The sequence below is a fragment of the Sinohyriopsis cumingii genome, chromosome 6 (genome assembly GCF_028554795.1).
Source record: "Sinohyriopsis cumingii isolate HCF-2022 chromosome 6, ASM2855479v2, whole genome shotgun sequence".
Taxonomy (NCBI): domain Eukaryota; kingdom Metazoa; phylum Mollusca; class Bivalvia; order Unionida; family Unionidae; genus Sinohyriopsis; species Sinohyriopsis cumingii.
Window position 1 is genome coordinate 167,369,214 of NC_142966.1, and position 20,013 is coordinate 167,389,226.

A 20,013-nucleotide genomic window follows, 5' to 3' on the forward strand; every position below is an offset into this window, starting at 1 on the left:
GACAACTGAGTACGACCACACACACACACACACACACACACACATATATATATATATATATATATATATATATATATATATATATATATATATATATATATATATATAGATATAGATATAGATAGATAGATAGATATAGTTAGGTAATCAGTTTTATACATGATCTAACAAATTGCTTATTAACTGCAATTTGAAAATATCTCTTCCTACATGCAATATTTTCTCTTGTATTATTCCTACCTTTTTAAGTTAGCTATCTGTTTTATCTTTCCCAAAGTAATATGATACGTTATCAATATGCATGTGTATATGATTGAGAATTTTATGTTAAGATTTGATCGCATTATTGCTCAGCATTTCTTGTCAAAAGATTAGAGATAAGTTTATTCGTTTCTTGTTCGCGGTTCTAATTTTACTCACATTGCATAATTCAGTTTAAGACACGTTTATGATTTGAACAAGAAAGATGATTTTAATTAAGAAAGTAGAGCACTACAAACACATTGTTATCTTTCTGAACACAGAACGCTCAGCCATTCATGTACCGGTGCGTTGAAATTAGTATGGAATACAAACCAAGCAAAATGACGAACCAGCCAAGAGGTCATTAAAATATTTTAATATATGTACAATTGATTTAAGTTATTATTTAACTTCATTTAAATGACTAAAAGTCATAAGATTCCAAATTCTTCCTATGTCTTTCTGTTTCTGTCTGTCTCTCTCTCTCTGTCTCTCTCTTCCTTTGATCGGTTTGACTTACTTTTTACCCTCGTTAATAGGTCCAGAGATATCGTCGTATGAAACAAGCGAAAATCCATTACGCTCCCACTTTCAAGGATTTTTTTCCGTATCTTACTAGGATAGTCTGCAGAGAGAGAGAGAGAGAGAGAGAGAGAGAGAGAGAGAGAGAGCAATAATATTGATATATTAAATTGCTTTATAGCAACAATGTAGGTGGAGGTGTAGATGTTTGTGCATATTCATTCTTTCTTTGTTAAAAATGTATGGCTTCAATGAATAAATTCATCTGTTTGATGATATATTGTGTTTGTATTATACATTTGCCGTCAGTTCTTATGAACAATGCAGCTTACTCAATATATACAGACGTACAACGAGAAAACTTACTATAACACAACAGAACGGCACGAAGACACCTTACTATATCACGACAAAACACCATGCATACATTTACGTACATAAAATATGAGTTTAGTGTATAATTACTCTTCCAAATGATGTCTATAATATATTTTGATGACATTTTATGTGTCTATAAATCAAAAGAAAAAAGAATTAGTCTTGCAAAACATTTGCTTTAAGTAAATTTGTTTTATTACGCATCAATATTCACAATAGTCACAAATTTGTGATGTACAAAACACATTTTTACTTATGAATAAGACTTGAATCGGTTTACTTATCAATGTATCAAAATTAACAACAAAACTCATATTTGTTATAGGAATGTTAGAATATACCAAATGACACAGGAATAATGCAAACAGTAATGAAGTTATGTAAATTGCTATATAGAAATAGTGTGGGCATATTAAAATAGACTCAAATAACAGAGGTAAATGTAACCAAATTTTGTCAATCTCGTATCTTTGACTTTCAAGAAGGAGAGGACTATGTATTCGATTTCCAATCGAAACACGCTATATCTGGATAGGAACCAATTAACACTTAAACATTCATAGATCAAAATGACAAGCAACAACTGCAGCAACCAGAAGTAGTCGACCATAGAGAAAAGCATTATTAATTTAAAACAATACGAACGGCAAAGTAATGCCATTGACATTTATAACGTGGACTCTGAAGTATTTATAAAAAGTAAAATATTGCCACCACAATCATATGTAACACATCCACATGTGCATAGCACTGTACAAATGAAAACTTTAAATGTTAGATTTAAATGTGCACACTACGTTTAGAAAGCAAATAAAACTTCATTTAGTGGAGCTAAATTCTGGCATCATAAAAGACAATGATAACCCAAACAAGGATTCGGTTACAGTTATTTCATAAAACATTTTGATTTCTATGATCAATAACATTCTAACTTATTATAAGCATTGGGTATGTGTCAAGGCCATTTGGATAAAACATATTATACTGCTTGGAAGCATTTCAGAATTGTACTAAAGTGCTATAATTGGCAACAGGTTATATCTAAACAGTTTGCTTATCCATTAGGTCACTATATAACAGTTTATGCAAGATTTGCAACAACAAATAAAATAATAGAAGTTATATTTAATTTGAATTGTTTGTTATTTAGTCTTTTTGTAGATTTTCATAGTCATTGCATGCGATGGATAATTGTAATTTGGACCTGATTTTGTCCAAAATCAAGTTCATTTTCTGCCTGATCTGGATAATTGATACTTTCTAAAGTTTGTAAACAACCAATGCGTAACACTATGCTGATTATTGTATTTGCCTGAGTCGAGGCTATTGTGTTTATCATGTTCTTCATTATACCTTTAGTAATAGACATTATAATTTTAACTGAGATTTTATCTTTTAAATCTTTGGAACATTCCTGAATAAAAGTTTATATTAGGTAGTATAGTTTTGTTTAAAAATGTTATTTGTGACCAGGTAGGTCAGGTAAAAGAGTACTTAATCTTTTCACTGAATTAATTATTTTTTCTTGTTTCAAGATCTGAGCAGAATCAGTTGCCTTATTATTGTCTCCACAGTATTCCACTGATCCTTAAATTTATTTATCCAAATTATTTAATAAAAGTCATTGTTCTCTGTAAATACAATGTGTGAATAAGTACATACTCTTCCATTGCATTATTGTGATTCAACAGAAGACTGTTGGCAAATCACTACGACAGAGGATACCAAAGGTGCATCGAAACATCAAGCGTTTTGTTTATTTTGGAACATCATTAAAGCTCATCAAGAAAATCAATCATTAAGAGTTGTGCTCGAAATTAAAGGTTTATTTGGGATTTATTTCATAATTGTGTAAGTTCTTGTTACATTTGTTTACTTTGTATATTCTATGGAAATAGATCATTTGTTGAATTTTACTACTCTTGCTGATTCTCACTCTTTTCTATTACTTATTTTAATAAAGTATTACATTACCATTTGAAGCAGATAAAGTTAATTCCAACACGAGCAGCACAATCAAATGACTGTTCGTATCCACTAAAAGCAAATATCAAAAGCAAATACTATTTTTCGCATGAACAATTAAACACAATTACTTGTTTTCAGGTGCAGGGATGGCAACGGATAAACTGTCACACAAATTGGATGAAATACCGTTCTCTTTCAATTTAAAGATTAAAGGTCTAACTCAACGACAGGCTAAAGTTCTGTTGGAAAAACTGCAAAGAGAATTTGAATGCCAAGAATATGATCATCCCGAAGAGAAAAGACGATATTACAATTTGATGACTTACCTGTATTACTTTTGTGGACAGTTAAAAGATGCACTTACGTGTAATAGTGAGGCTTTAAAAATGGACGCTGAAAGTATTGTCGCTCTTGGAAATCAAGTCTGGATATCTTATCAGGAGAATAGTCGTGACGAGCTTTGTCAGGAAATTGAAAAAACTATTAGGGCAGTTTTGAAACTTCGTTTAAATAAGGTTAAGTTTCTTGAAGCAAAAGCGGAAATTGCATATTCCTATGCTCGATTTGGAATGATGTACTACGGAAAAGCTCAAACATTGTACCAAAATGTTCTTGCTGAAGTCAAGGGAAACGAGAGATTGCCATCGTTTCTTTGGCAGTATGGTTGTGGGTTGATAATAAGAAGAAAACTTCGTTTTCTTGGACAAAGGAAGGAATACGAAACTGAAGTTAAACACTCTGCTGACCTGCTTTATAAAGTAGCCAAGCAAGACACTATGTATCGATTTAAGGCAAGAGCCTGGGCAGAGTTGGGCAATCTTGCTTTTTATGCAGAGAAACGTTGTATTGACTGGCAGAAATTGTTTCCAAAAGAAATTAATCATGTTTCCGTGGATGAAATGTTTTCCATGGCAGTTAAAAACAACATAAATGTAAATGATATTCCTACACTAGAGCATTGTGCGAATTATTTTAAGAAAAAAAATCAAAATAAAGTTTGTGCACAAATACTGGAGCAGTCAATAGTCGTAAAAAAGTCATCACGAGCTTATCAATGGCTTGCTCAGCTGAAGATGATAAAATTTCTGATCAAGATGAAAATAATGAAGAAGGGACCAAAACAAGAGTCACCAGCATGCATACATTATTGCGAGGAGACCCAGGAAATACTGCAATTGTACGACTCCGCAATCGAAATCCAGCAGAATGTTACTGCTATGGAATGCAAGGCCAAGTTTTTATATCGCATTGGACATTTTAAGGACGCTATCGATGTATTCCAGAACATATATTGCTTACTTCAAACAAATTATACACAACCACAAGAAATTGATCGTGTTATTCAGGTGTTTTGTCAGGTTTATCATGCCAAATGTATCCTTGGTTTAGCGAGAAATGAAGCCGCAATTGCACAAGCCAAAGATTTGCTTCGGTCAGCTATTGAAATGTCTTTTGATTTACAAGGGAATAGGCGGGCAGAAACAATACGTGATCGTTGTAGAGTCATGACTGATTATATCAGTGACGATGACAGTAGCAATGATGAAGACGAGTTACCGAGGATGAGACAACTTCAGGATATTGCTCTTGAAGATATGAAATACCTATTACAGAATGGGGAAAAGACTACAGAGTCAATTGTTGAAGAAATTGCTCTGTGTGAACTTATCAAAGATGATGACCGGGCCATTCAGTTATGTACAGAAATTGCAGAAAGAGAGATTGATATTGAAAAGCCAATAGATATTGCAGAAAACTTGATGAAGTCCAAAAAATTTGATACGGGTCTATTTCTTTTAAAGCAGATGATAATGTGTGGCCAACTGTCTGAACAGATGAAGGAATTTGCAATCAAAGCACAAGTAGATGGTGCGATGGAGGCACTAGAAAAAGACAATTCTGTTTTAGCTAGAAGTCGACTTCGAGATGCGTTTAACGTCAGGTTTCTCGATCAAGACGCCACCGACAGAAATAAGTTGCATGTCTTTTTCGTTGCCCATGAACGCAACAAAGATTTAACATGGAAGCTGCAGCAATCATTTGATGAAATGACCAAACTGAAAATTACTTCTTGTTTTGATGCAACACCTGGAAGTTCAAAACTCGACAATCTCAAAGACAATCTGCATAAAAGCTATATCATTGCGGTCCTTATGGATAAAGCTGATCTGGAAAATGATGACTTTGCAACAGAAATTTTTAAAAAGTCCATCAGAATGGCACGGTGCACACAAACGAATCACATTCGAACTAAAGCTTTGGTTGCAATCAAACTGTCAGATCAGGTTGACAGTTCCTTTCTTCTGAGTGATGCTCCACACCTTCAGTTAGGAAACGATTTTCAGCAGGACAAGAACAAGTTTATGCAAGAGTTTTTTTTGAAGGCTCTGTTGAAACAATCTGCAAAATGTGTTGCAGAAATTAGCCGGGTACAGTTCGAGTATTAATCGTTCTACGCTAGGTAACTGGTGAAACGTGGATTCAGAGAGAATATTCTATTTTTTTTATTGTGACCATTTAAAAAGAGGTTTATAATGTATTTTTTATGATGGAATACTTAAAACTATTTGAGTCAAGGTTGTATAATTAAACGTTACTATGTGATAGTTTTACTTAAATGATTAATCATTGACACACTATTGTTATTCAAACAAATTTGGAAGTAGAATTAAAGGTTTATAATTTTCCCGCTTTTTAAGCAAACAATTCTTTTAAGGTGAGACTATTCAAACATGACTCTAAACTGTTATAATGGATTGCGATGGAACTTGGTCCATGCTACGGTGTTATGGCTATCCTTTGAAGATGTGCATATGGAGAGGTCACTTTATTCTCATTCTTAAAATAAGTACTACAAGTAGATCTCAATGCTGTGTAAGATGGAATCTTATTGACTTGTTGCACAAAATATGAAGATCGATATAACAACATTTTACAAATAAATGAAAAAATGTGTAATTTCTGGTCAAAGTATTGAGCTTCTAGCTTTTTGATCGATATCTTATATTGTGATTTATTTGTTCAGAATGCAGTAAACAGTACAGTGTAATGTAATGAAAATATTTTGCTTGGATGGATTTATTAATATATTTGTATATTGCATGTGCTATTGAAAATGTTTCAAGACGTTAATGGAAACTATGTTTCATCGTATCACCTTTTATATATTTCGGATTTTATTCTTCCTTCTCCTCTTTTTCTTCTTCTTCTTCTTCTTCTTCTTCTTCTTAATGATGATAACAATATTGTTGCTGATATTGATGTTGAAAACAAAATCCATTCAGTAGAACACAACTTAAAATGGAGTTAATGTGACTATCAACGAACACATTTTATTCGTAGCGTCAGTGCAGGTACAGGAGGATACACAAAGTAATTATCAGAATATAATCAATGGTTCGACATAACATGTAAGTTAACGTTTTAATACGAAAACATTAATGTGTTTAAACTATTTTTAATCAATGACCTAAATGGTTGTATTGTTTTATGTGTTAAATTTACAACCCAAAATTATAGCTGCCTTCGCTTAATTGGAGTTGATATAGCGAAACCTGCTTATCATGAGCAAATTTGCATTCCTCACAAACAATGAAAAATCAAGTAATATTTATATCTAAATTTGTATAGCTATTCGCACATTTAACACATTCAATATAATTTCAATACATTGCTATAATTAATAAATCTAAGTTATCGTTCATTGGTGATGTGAGAAATATTATTCAAGAGTGAAACAATTCTACATGATAAAAGAAAATTTAGGATCCTCCCGAGGTGACTGTGTTGCTGTGTTTATTTAATTTGTTTTATTTGTTACCATTTCTTATATATATATATATATATATATATATATATATATATATATATATATATATATATATATATATATATATTGCATTTTGTTCTTGACCATGTAAAAAAAATGTTTATGTTGTACTTGACAAATGCCATTTTTGTAAGCAACATGGCTTATATTTATCTGAATGTAGGATAAATATTGGGCGCATTATTTTAATTTTAGTCAAGGAGATTGACATTGTCACATACACAGACCTATTCTACGTGATGTGTATCACATTTTATATTATAAATTTAGTAACAGACACTGATATGCTAACTACTGAGAATGGAACACTCCATTAACATTAAGTTGATAACATATTCAGGAAATGATAAAACAAATTTGGCCAAGTAGAGGAGTATATAGTCTTTGTTTCTTCAAGAATTGATCAATGCTGTTATAAAATCTGAGCAGAATCAATTGTATTTTTGTGTCTTCAGTTTTTATTTGGAGTGATTCAAATTATTCTTCTCTGGAATTACACAATGCTCAATAATATTTTTTGGGACAGAGACACTATCGTGGAATTATAATGAATTCAATTAAGGACACTTTGGATTATATTATCGTGATACTTTAAAACAATGTTGGTACATCATCACCATTCAGGCCATTGGTTTATTAGTATATTCGAGGCTATAAGCAAATCAACACAATGTTGGATCTTTTTCGGGACACCACTGACATTTAATGAAAAGTTTATGTATTAAGACCGGCATTGAACTTTTTTGGAATCTTTGAGATTTAATTCACAATACCGTAAATTCTTTCTTTAGTTGTTTCACTTTGTATTTTAGATAAATAAATTATTTGCTAAATTATACAAAACTTGTTTGATCGCTATCCTTTCCATTTCTTAACTTAACATAGAGTCGTAATAGATAATTGTGGTTCATGATACGAATTTCTCTAAAATAATTCAGAACATCTTGTTTTTGTAAGTAAAATTCACTTTGTATTGGTAAGTCTCTGGTAGTATTTCATACAAATCTTTAGTGAAACTACCAAACTTTTATAATGCCATCTAAAATGGAGAACTTTATTTTAAATCATACATACGAACATTTAGAATCTTCGAACAATAATGAATTGCCCCAGCTTGCGAGACAATGGGATCACTCTGCGTCGAATGCTTCTTTAACGAAGCAAGAAATAAAAGCTATTTTGGTTCACTAGTTTGTCGAAAATAACTTTATGGACAAAATTGTGTTGGGTTTGATTATTATGTCACCATTCAGCTCTAGCTTGCAAGTCATGACATTAAATTACATGAACACGACGGAAATAGAAAGCTTCATCTTTTAAGAGAGAAAGAATAAAGACAAATGCAGTTGCATAAAGTAGACATAGAGAGCCAATAGCAGTTGCAGAAAGAGGAAGGGGACAGAGAAAAGAGAGAGAGAGAGAGAGTGAACGAGAGAGAGAGAGAGAGAGATCAGCAGCAATTGCACATTCCCATGCAAGTGCAGGTTGAAAGAGGAAATGAGGAAAGAGTAGTGCAGAGACAAAGAGAATAGAACGAAAGTGAATTTCAAATTGGATTAAAAGAATTAGACCTGGCAAGTAGAAGGCAATCACCCACTTTACGCACAAGTTCAGGTTTGATGCAACAATATAATTAGGTTTGTACCCCCTTTAAAGAAAAAGAAGTAGATAAATATTTTCCTCATTTTGAGGAAAATGCTGAAAGCTTTAAATTACTGGAGAGCATTGGACTCTATCACTACAAAGTGTACTTATTTACAAAGCTTGTAAAGTCAACAATTCCCCGTCCTTACAGCAACTGCTGTTCGATGTACATAAGGAATGGAGCTTGAAAGGTTATGAGTTGGTACCTAAGACATTTCGACAAGGGTTTAGGAACTATAAAACGAAACTGGACAAACACATGTCGAATTTGCGAAAGAGAGATAGCAATTGCTTGATAGGTGGTGTACAGCCAGGAAAGATTATGATAACCTCTGAGAGAGTTCAAGAATTACATCCATATTGAAGTAAGACTTTTACCTTAATACGCAAAAGGTCGAACGTTTAGATAATTCTGCTCGTCCAGCTGACGATTATTCCTTGACTCACAAAGTTTCTTTTGTCAGTAAATCTTCCATTCAGCAGCATGTTCACAAAAGGACTTTTCAGTTTAATACGAACATCTTAAACTCTCAATCTAGCTCAGCTTTTAGGCATAAGGTTTCTGGTAAGACATACAAAATTCTTAACACCTTCTATGTGCAAATATCGCAAGAAAGGGCATTTTATTTATGATTGATACAGATTGAAAACTACGCAACATAATCAAGACTGAGTATTCCAAATGCTCCTATTTATAATAGGGCACAGTCTCAGTTATGTATTGCAAGTAATAAATGCGTTGGGTCAAACAATCCCATCAGATCTTATTATGGAGAATTATGAACCATTCATGTCGAAAGATTCTATATTACTCATGGTTGAATCTGCCTATTCTATTCGCATTAAAATTTCAAAGGACACCTGAGCTTCTCACATTCTTTTATTATCAGGTACTTTGCCTTTTTCTGAGAAGACTTCTTCTAATCATAGTGTTCTTGTTCATGAAGTGTGGCTTTTGTAATGTTCTTCTCCATTGTGTAAATTGGCACGTGAGCTATCAACGTTTTGTGTCTTAGTCTTATATTCAAAAAATACTTACTCTACGAGATTTAATTCAGAATACCTTAAATTCCTTTTAAATTTTTAACCTTGTATTCCAGGGAAAAAAATTATTTCTTGAATTTTACAAAACTTGTTGGTTCTAACTCTTTTCTACTGCTTATTTTAAGATCCTAAATTAGTGATAGTATGCAAACCTTAAATACACATTTTTTTGATAACGGATGTACCGTTGAGTCAACCGCTCAGGTAAAAATCAGAAACGACGACATATAGATTAATGGTTTATTATACAAAATGCTCTCTTAGCATTTTTTGGATCACTAGCTTCAGGCTATAATTTTTGTCTTCATCTTTAAATATCATGAGCAAAATAATCAAATAGTTTCATTGTAACATTGTGTAAGGTTCAGCCTATATAGCATAGAAGAGAAGCTTAAGAGTATGCCAGACAATACACATGCATGCGTGCATACAAAGATTCATACATACATACATACATACATACATACATATATATATATATATATATATATATATATATATATATATATATATATATATATATATGTGTGTGTGTGTGTGTGTGTTTGTGTGTGTGTGTGTGTGTGTGTGTGTGTGTGTTAATAGGGTTAATATTCATGGCTCTTTATTTTACGGGTACAGTTAGTTCTGCCAAGTGAAACGTAGTTTGAAAAGTGCGCATTCTTGTACCGATGAATTTCAGAACTAGCACATCAGCATGCTTGAGTATCTCGCACCTAAATATGTATAGATTACTGCATTTGTTTGGAAAATATGAACGAGTTGTTCCACATGGATAGTGCACGACCTTGTGGATGCAGTATTCATCCAAAAAATGAGTTCATGATTTTTCCATACAAATGTCGTAATCATTTTATTATATACTCATTTTCTTATTCTGCCTAAGGCTTAATTATATACAAAATACACTATAAGGAACAAATTAATTGAATTTATGATGTATTTCAAATTGCATACATTAGCGCAGATTCATAAATACACAACAAAAATATTAATGCGCACTCCGCCGAGCGGAATTTGAACATAGTCGCGCACTAAAATCATTTTCAAAAGGAATTCTCGTTTTGGTCTACATACAATTTAATTTTAGAGTTATATTGCGAATTAATGCGCATTGCGACAACTTTTGCCTTTTGGCCTGAAATGAATGTGTTTTGACATGTTTGTCGATTATTCGAAAGTTTGTGATTATGGACTGGATTTATCTGTGTCAATTTCACACGAAGTACATCTGATCTGAGCAGTAAGGGGGCGTCTTGACTCATCTGCATGCATGTTTCTCTTCTGTCAATAAGTGTTTGGAATTACATGTGAAGAATATGATCTACTTCAATTGTAATTATCAAAAAGACGCTATGAAATATAATGTTTATGTCTTGTTTGAGTGCAGTGAGGAAGATGCTATTACATTTGGAATTACGGTATAATTTCGAAATGTGTAATCAAACTTTAGAATCCAAGACATAGTTCATGTAATTCAGATTTGCAGAAGTAAGAAAGTACATTTTGAAGAAATTAAGAATGTAAGTATATTTTTTATCCATTGTTATTACCTAAAGAAGACATGTTTATGCCTGGTCACTTGCATACTCCTCTAGCTTTGTTATGATCAGTATCATATATATGGCTTCTATCGCTAGCTTAAATCCAAAACATCGAACCAACAAAGTTAACGCGCAATAGTGCACAACAGCGGTTGTGTGACAATCCATTTAGCCGGTGGAAATAAGAATTTTTGGGTTGTCTTCGCTTATCGGGTCTGAGGAAAAGTCTACGAAAATCTTAAATTGTATTTTTGTTCCCACGAATTTAGTACTTTCACTTATAAAATTATACGTATGTAATATATATGCAACCTTGCTTTCCCCCAGTATCATTTCGTTACTGTTTTTATATACCCAAGCGAGGACAAATCATAGTCTGAACCATTCCATTGAGGAAAAGTTACAAGCATTTCTCCCAAATAACTATTTAAATGATCAGAATAGTATTTGTAATACTGCGCCACTCACATTAGTTGTGGATATTGCGAATATAACCTTCATTGATTTGCTTGTTTGAACGTTTCATTTGTGACTCAGTAAACTCGTCCACTTTGTTCACTTTATCATCTCTACTTTCAAATAGACGAAGCAGCTGTTTTAGTTCATCCACCATCGATTATAATAAACTGAAACCTAAAATCTATTACATGAGTGTACAAGATTTGTTTGCAAAGTAGTTCCTAATTTATATTATTTTATTCCCATGTGTCGTGAAGGTGCGTGCAATATCGAGGTTTTCGGTATCGGAGAATACTGAATGATTGAAGTTAAAGGAGAGGAAAAGGAGCATATAATAACGTTATGTAAGATGCATCATTCGTTGGAATGTGACTGTCAAAATCGACTGGCTTGATATTATGTCTACTGGATTGTTGTTAGTGCACATTCGACAACTACCTTATAGTTCGCTTTATGTAATAAAAACCTTATTTTGTACACCAACACTGCTTTTACCTAGAAAGGGATCTATTCGCTTTGGTACAAAACCAATTCTTGATTGTACAAATTATATGGCTTTATACTTTCAATTGGTAGTTAAATCTAATTTGTGCGATTTAATTATTTTCTTATAGATATTGCAAATGAGACAGTCACTAAATTTATTAACATTTTCCTTTAAACCATCGGCATTGGTCACACTTAAATCGTCAACGCATTGACAACTGCGTAATAAATTCATAGATATAACAGATGCTAACACATTTCTATACGAGTTTGGACACCGTGTCGTCTGTAAACTAAAGTAAAGCAGTCTCACATGCTTTACATGCAAATGTTCGGCTGCGGTATGTCCTTATTTATGTTACAGAAAAAAATATATCCATTAGTTGCTTTACTGCATGTATAATTCGACTTGGAATATCACAATTGGCAGATTCAGTTTTGCGTTTTGAAAGTATTATACAGAGGCAAATACACAGACTGCTTCGGTGACCTAAGTGGTTAGAGCGTCAGCCTCTTACCAAAGACTTATACAAATCGTACTAGCGTCTACCTTGCTTGGCACTCAGCATTAAGAAGTTAGTGTTAGGACTGGTCTACATGGTGTCAGGATAATGTGACTAGGTGGAACATGATGCTTCATGTCTGCAACATGATGCATCAGCGCTAGACATCACTATAAACTGCTACACTGCAAACATCGTAGAGTAATGACTGAAAAAATATTAGAGCTAAGATAAAAGTCCAACAAGCACACACACAAACACATACACACACACACACACACGCATATAATCATCTCAAAACCACATACAGATTATATATCAATATTTTGTGGACTACGAAGGACAACTTATCGATGCGTCGATTAATTCATGGATTTAAATCTCTCATATAATAAGGACAAGTAATAATAGTAAAATATCCTGAAAATACCGATATTGTACTGTTACAAACTATTTTACAGACTACTGTAGTTGTCGACCAAGGATGATGATTTAGTAAGTTAGTTCTACCTGATAGCGAAAGGTTCCAATTTTAAACTAAAACAAAATTTGTATAAACAAGTACTGTAATTAACGTTAAATGAATAAGTTCTATTGTTCACATGAATCAACATGTCTCGAACTTTTTACGCAGAATTATACTTTGGAATAGGTTTTCTTTCACTGCATGTATGGATGAAAGGCAAATTTCTGGAACTTAGAGTCGATTGCAATATGTTCTTATCATTCACAGTATCCTTGAGGTAATATCGGAAGCAAAACATTTTTAAAACTTACCATAACCCTTTAAACATTCGCATGGTCAATATAAATATTCTTAGAAAATATAGGTTGCTACGTGAATATATATCAGAATTTATCCTAATGTAAAGCTCTGCACATCCTTTCCAATAAGCTAGCTTTTATCAGGTTCACCCTCATTAGTATAGCAATAAAGTTTATTGAACAGCTGTACTTTGCAATTCATGTCAAAGACCACACAGTATGAACCATTAGGTTCTGTGTGGTGAAACGTTCTTTAAACTATGTGCCTGAGTAATGTGTACGTAAATGTTATTTTATAAGATTCTTACCCTTTTCTTGAAGCACATTCCTTAATCAATCTATGCAATGGGTACGATGGTTTTGGGGTTATATTGGTGGCTGTAGAGGAGGGTGCGATGTGAAACCTCTTCTGATGATTATCTGATGGCTGGAATGTTGAATTTATATTACAAATATTTTTATGTACCAAAACTTACATTTTGAATGAAATGTTGACCAGGAAACGTAAATCGTTGGCAGACTAAATTAGTTTTTATCTCATATGGCGATAGAACGCTAAACAATACCTTATAACAGATAGAAGGTGAGGAAAACGAGACATGTTATTTGGATAGGAAAAGCTTTTATAATGATGTGACGTATAGTAGTGTTAACTGCATTAATACTCTCTACCGCGATCTTTAACAACGGTCGAATGTTGTGGTATATCAGCTTCCTCTATAATGTCATATACACAATTTTCCATTTAGAAATTTAAAAAAACACAAATATATATCATGTCATGGCGTGCCTTTTGAACCTTTGATCAGTTTCATCAATTTTCCCATCATGACGTCACGTCTTGACGTTTACAAAAAGCTCCAGACATCGACAGGAAAAATTAAGAAGTCGATGTAAATGTTTTGTGTTTTATTAACATGAATAATCTGCTTTTAATATAAGAATTGATCACGTAGCTACGTGCTATTTATACCTACAAACCCTCTTCTTGTTTTCCAATCTTACATATGTTCAATAACACAGAACAAATGACGGCTTAACATTACATGAGATTAAGGAGTAATGATCAAAGCACCATAATGTAATGTAAAATCTTTTCTTTATACGATGTTTCGAGGTTCTTGCTGAGTAACTTTCGTACTTATGCTAATACAATCGTACGTTGGAGATGATATCAGATGCAGTTTATGCAATATTTCGAATGGTTTCAATCTCTTGCGAGTCTTTAATCATTTAACTCATTTCATAAATTTCATTTGAATTAAGCACTTGTGCAAGATCCTCCGCTAATGTTTGTATAATTTTACATGTTACTATAATCTTATATTTGAAAACAAAACACTATGATGGCAAAAATAATTTTATTTTGCCCTGTCCTAAAATTGGTTTGCCAATTTTATACTTTGTTCATCGATACTACAACACTAGTCTTTATAAAATGGAGACAAGTCTGCTACTTGACTTCTATCGTACCTTTTAGGAACAACATGAGGGATATTACCCCATCTCATCAGTGGGTAAACTTAGAAGCGTTACTTCATTGCCCTCCTGGCTAGCCTGAAAATGTTCAATTAGCATTAAAATAGCCAGTCTTATGTAAGTTTTTCAACTTATCTGCAGTTTTTAAAGCTATGAGTATTATATAAGTAGAAGAGCAAACAAATACTTCTAGTTTCAAAATGAAGTTTCTCTTTTACTCATTTGTGAATAATTAAACACATGTGAATTAGTAATGTAGATAATATAAATTCTTTAGACCATTATCCAAATTTCATGTTTCAAAGCATGATGTCTATTATACTTAAATATCAAAAATCTACTCAAATTCTGTTTAAACATAATGAATTTTTAAAATGGATAATGTAATTAATTTTAAAACATATTGGGCTTCTTATTCTACAAAGCTAAAGAAAGAAATGTACATTATTCAATCTTGAAAAAATGTTTTTGCTGCATATATAAATACCGCCCATATGGTATCATGTTTTGGTATCATAAATTCTAGACATAAAAACTAATAAATGCAAAATAATATTTGGATTAAATGTTATATGCACGGTTTTCGCAGAATCAGTGCGAGTAATGAATTTACTCTTTCTGGTCATTCCATATTGGCCAAATAATCAGCAAAAGCAATCATATCGCTCCTTCTGTCGATTTTCTATTGGACAGTAACCAGTGTCAATAATGAATGAACTCTTTATTTTGGTTCACTGTTCATCAGTTCTCCGTGTGAATAATCAATGCCCTATATCGGTCGATTCCTTAATGGCCAAAAAAGCGTTAGGTGGTATGAGAATATCTCAGAAAAAAATAATTAAATCCTTTTCCTTCAGTGAGCCTTTTTGTCACAAGAGAAGGAAGGAAAATTACGTTAAAGGAAAACTGTTATTTGCACAAATATACTTATAATTCGACAGGTAAATCACACTTTCTTTGAATAACGACGAATATTTTAAGTAAGAACTATTAGTAAGAGTGGTTTTTAATTGTGGATAGTTAAAACGCTACCGTGAAATAAACTGTAAAGATATAATTTTGCATGTACGTTTTGAAAGGGGCTTGTGTGTAACGTTACACGTTATACGCTTTTCATTGCAGATAGGTGTGGCATTTTGTAAATAAATGCATGTACCGGTTGGATTTTACTGTCACAAAACAGTAACGGTAAGGTTTTGAGAAAATATGCAGTTTTTATTTGAATCAGATATTTTTGTTTAATCGAACTTATTATCTGCAAGGTAGACATTGACGAAAATCGCCGACTGTGAAATTAAGCTCATAAATATACGTCAGGATATAATATTTGAACATGGATATAGTCAAAGAAGGAAATGCATTCAATAAAATTGTTGAATATAACATTGAGCTGATTAAATAACATATTTTAATAGATTTGACAGTCTGAAATCTTTTTCATCTTTATTTATGTGAAACATATTAGAGAGTTATGTTTGTGTTGCCCCCTTGATTAGAAGTATATAAAAAATACCAATATCAGTATGATTAATTTGGGATGTTTGTAAACATGCAAAACAATTAACAATTTTCATATTACAGATGCCTCAAAGAAGCACCTTTCTTAAAATGCTGGCGTTGTCCTATTCGTATAGTTGTTTGATCACGAAGGAAAACGGTATATATTATATTTACAATGTATGCCTTTGACAACACTTCTAATCTGTGTAAAACATTTGTGGAAATAGAGACTTTAATTTATATTGAAATTTCAAGTAAAGATTTAATTCTTGAAGCGTCTTATTGTGATCCAACAAAAGATTGTTAGTACGACACTGGTCAGCACTAACACATCACACCTTCTAGTATTGGATTTAATATGGATTTCCACTAAAGTTTATTCAGAACTTTATTCATTAGGACTTGTTTCTGTAATTCTAGTATTATTCTGGATTCAATTGGCAAAACCGTAAAGTTCTTGTTTCTTTCAATTAGAGTTTAGCATTTGTTGCTTGCTTAGGGAAGAAATAAAATTAAAACAGTTAAACAAGACATACTTGAATTGAAGGGAGTGCTAACAATGAAATTACTAAGTGCGGAAAACATGAAAAACTTGGAAATTAACAGAAAGAAGATCACAAATCAACATTTAATTTCAAATTGAAACAATTTATCCTTTTGTATTTGAACAGTTAATGAAGGGCCACCTCTTAAGCTCTAACCAGCCATATGTTTTCTTGTCGTGCCTAATTTCCTTTGTCTCAGTCTGTTGCATTCCCTATTAACAATTCTTTTCTATAGTTCAAAATTGCAGTCTGAAATAGGAGGCCATTGTTTTCCAGTTGGTTTTGATTTTCTGGTCATCTTTTCTCTGCTATTTTTCTTTCTCTCCTCTGCTTCGTTTTCCATTTGCACTGGTTCTCATTGTATCTCCTCTTCTTATTTACAAATTCCATCCTTTGCATTTTCATTTGTACTGTTTTCTCTTTGTGCCCAGGTTGTATTTAATTTTTCTTTTTCTTTCTGTGCTTCAAATGTGAGGGGAAATATTGTTATTACATTTTGTAAGTCTCACAGCTGCTTGGGATTGTATTTGGTTGGTTCCTGCTGTCTTGATACTATTTCTGACAGCTATTAAGTTTCTATCCATTGAATCTGTTCAATGGATGTCTCACTTTAGATAGGTTCACTTGTTTTATCTTTGGGGCTGCAGTGTTTTAGGGTAATATCATTTGAGTCCATATCTGTTGCATTTTCTGTCATTTGCATTCTTGGTAGCAGGATTTTACTTAACAATCGCGTATATAGAAAAAGCCTCAGTTTTGTTCTTTTTGTTTTGTATTTGTGATATTCTCGCTACAGTTTGTATTCCAGGGAAGGCCGGGTACGTCGCCATTTTGTGTTCATTATCTTCTAGGTTGAATTTGTGTTCTAATGTCTCCAAAGTGTTCTCCATTCGTATTTCCATAGATTATTGTGATGTTGACTTGTATATGTTTGATTGCTTTATCTTTGTATTGGTGGTGGCTCAGTAACTCGAAATGTTTTTCTTCCCCATTAATTCCTTATTGCCTATTTTCTAGATTGTTTTTCCTCTTTGGCTGCAGGTTATATACACCTTTTCCAGCGTGGCTTATCGCTAGGATCTTGTCCCTACCATCAGTTCCCTTTTTGTATAGAGAGGAAAATACACCACAGCAGGTTGGTCTATATTCTGGCTCTAGGGTCATAATCTCGATCGCTTAAGTTCACCCGCTCAGGATGGCCACAATAATCTGGCCCTTCTTGATTTCGGTGGCAGATTTGTAAACCACCTTTGTAAAACTGACACTTCGATATATTTTCAGCTGGTTTTTCAGTAATCTTTATTCATTTAGTGTTGATAAAGTATTATCACAATCAATGTTTTTGGAAAATATTCATGTATGCAAATGTTCACTTGTTTAAATCTGCATCCTAGGTAGTTCGGTATTAATCCGAGTTGAAATTCAGTATGATTTCTGCTCATACCGATTCAGCGGATTTGCAAGCAGTTTAATTTGCTTTGTACGTGTCATTGCCAGCAATTTCTGTCTGATAGCTGGGGACTGGCTTCCCGTGCAAGGTATTTTAATATTCGATATACAGCTCAGTAATTTCACATGAGTTTAGTAGATAGTAAATAAATTGTTTCAATAAACTGATGTAAAATTGTTGCTTGTTTTATCAAATGGAAGCATTAACTGTTTATTTTATTATTATTATCATTATTATTATTATTATTATTATTATTATTACTATTATTATTTAGTTGTTATCATAACCATTATCAGGTAAAATTTATAAACAGTTATAATGATTTTACTATAAATTATCAAATGTATACAGCGGGAAGGTAACTCCTTAAAAAGAACGGAAACAACCTATATTATCCTAAAAAAGTTAATCAGCACCTGTGAATTTTTAAGTACCTCTGACGTCATCAAATATGATAACACAGCTTTGATCGCATTTTCTACATTTTGGACAGTTAGTAGAAAATCAAACGACATGTATTGCATGGGCAACCTGCAGATCTAATTTCAATGCTTAGTTATAAACGACATGTATTGCATGGGCAACCTGCAGATCTAATTTCAATGCTTAGTTATAAACGACATGTATTGCATGGGCAACCTGCAGATCTAATTTCAATGCTTAGTTATAAACGACATGTATTGCATGGGCAACCTGCAGATCTAATTTCAATGCTTAGTTATAAAACTTTGTACGTAGCATTGCACTTAACGATTCCAAGTTTAACTTCCATTTTAAGTACAGAACTCCGAGATAAGCTGGTCAAACGTGATACGTAGGACTCACATAATTTTGAAATGTTTTTGTACACATAATCGCAATAATATATGCACTTTCTAAATATTGATTTCGTTAGGAGGAAGAGCGGTCCCCGAGATTTTGAGTTTAGACACTTATTCTATCTTGAACCACGTCTGGATATATTCTCGGCTTATTTTCAATCACAGAAACGTCACACTCCTTTGATTTAGAGCACAAATGTTTGTTATAGATATCGTAGTTTCTGTTCGGTTTGGTGCATGCTTCTTTACTGTAAAGGCAGACGTCCACGATAGGGAATTCAGCTTCTCGTATGTAATCATCCTGTGAGCATTGTATATCTCTAGCAGCAGAAACAATATGTAACTTGCGTGAAGGTAGTTTTTAATGAGAGAATGTTAAATGCCTACCTTCAATCACGTCTAATGGCAGGAAGTGATTCCAGTCTACTATATATCTTATGAAACTTAAAATTCCTTTTTATGTGTTTAGAAGAAGCCAATGCATGCAACCAAAAAAGGTTATGTTTAGATACTGAAGTTTCTCGTTGTGTAAACTCACAGTTGATTGCCATACCATTGCTCCGTCTGGTCGAGTGGTCTAAAGCAGTCACCTTTACTGATCACTGCCATATCAAGTCTGTCCGTGTGGGTTTGAGTTTCGACCTCGGCCAATGTGTGCTTGCGAGAAAGCTTGCCAGTAGCTTACCGTCAGTCGTTGGTTCTAACCGAGTTTTCTTTAGTTCTTCCTCCATTACTTATACTGACAGCCCTATATATCCTGTCATGAGCTACAAAATGGCGTTAAACCCAAAACGACAACGACAAGTTGCCATACTTGAACTATAAACTAGTCA

At 32.9% G+C, this 20,013-nt stretch overlaps 1 protein-coding gene across 1 annotated transcript; it reads left to right on the plus strand.

The window, feature by feature from the left end:
- Positions 1 to 3,257: 3,257 nt before the first annotated feature.
- Positions 3,258 to 6,861, plus strand: LOC149798490 (uncharacterized). The gene has a single exon (XM_089960613.1). It carries the CDS (start codon positions 3,258 to 3,260, stop codon positions 5,556 to 5,558), a length of 2,301 nt encoding a protein of 766 aa, XP_089816739.1. The 3' UTR covers positions 5,559 to 6,861.
- The last annotated feature ends 13,152 nt before the right edge of the window (positions 6,862 to 20,013 follow it).

Bases quoted from the DNA above. Each gene is read 5' to 3' on its own strand.
- LOC149798490 (XM_089960613.1), top strand. From the start codon at position 3,258: ATGGCAACGGATAAACTGTCACACAAATTGGATGAAATACCGTTCTCT.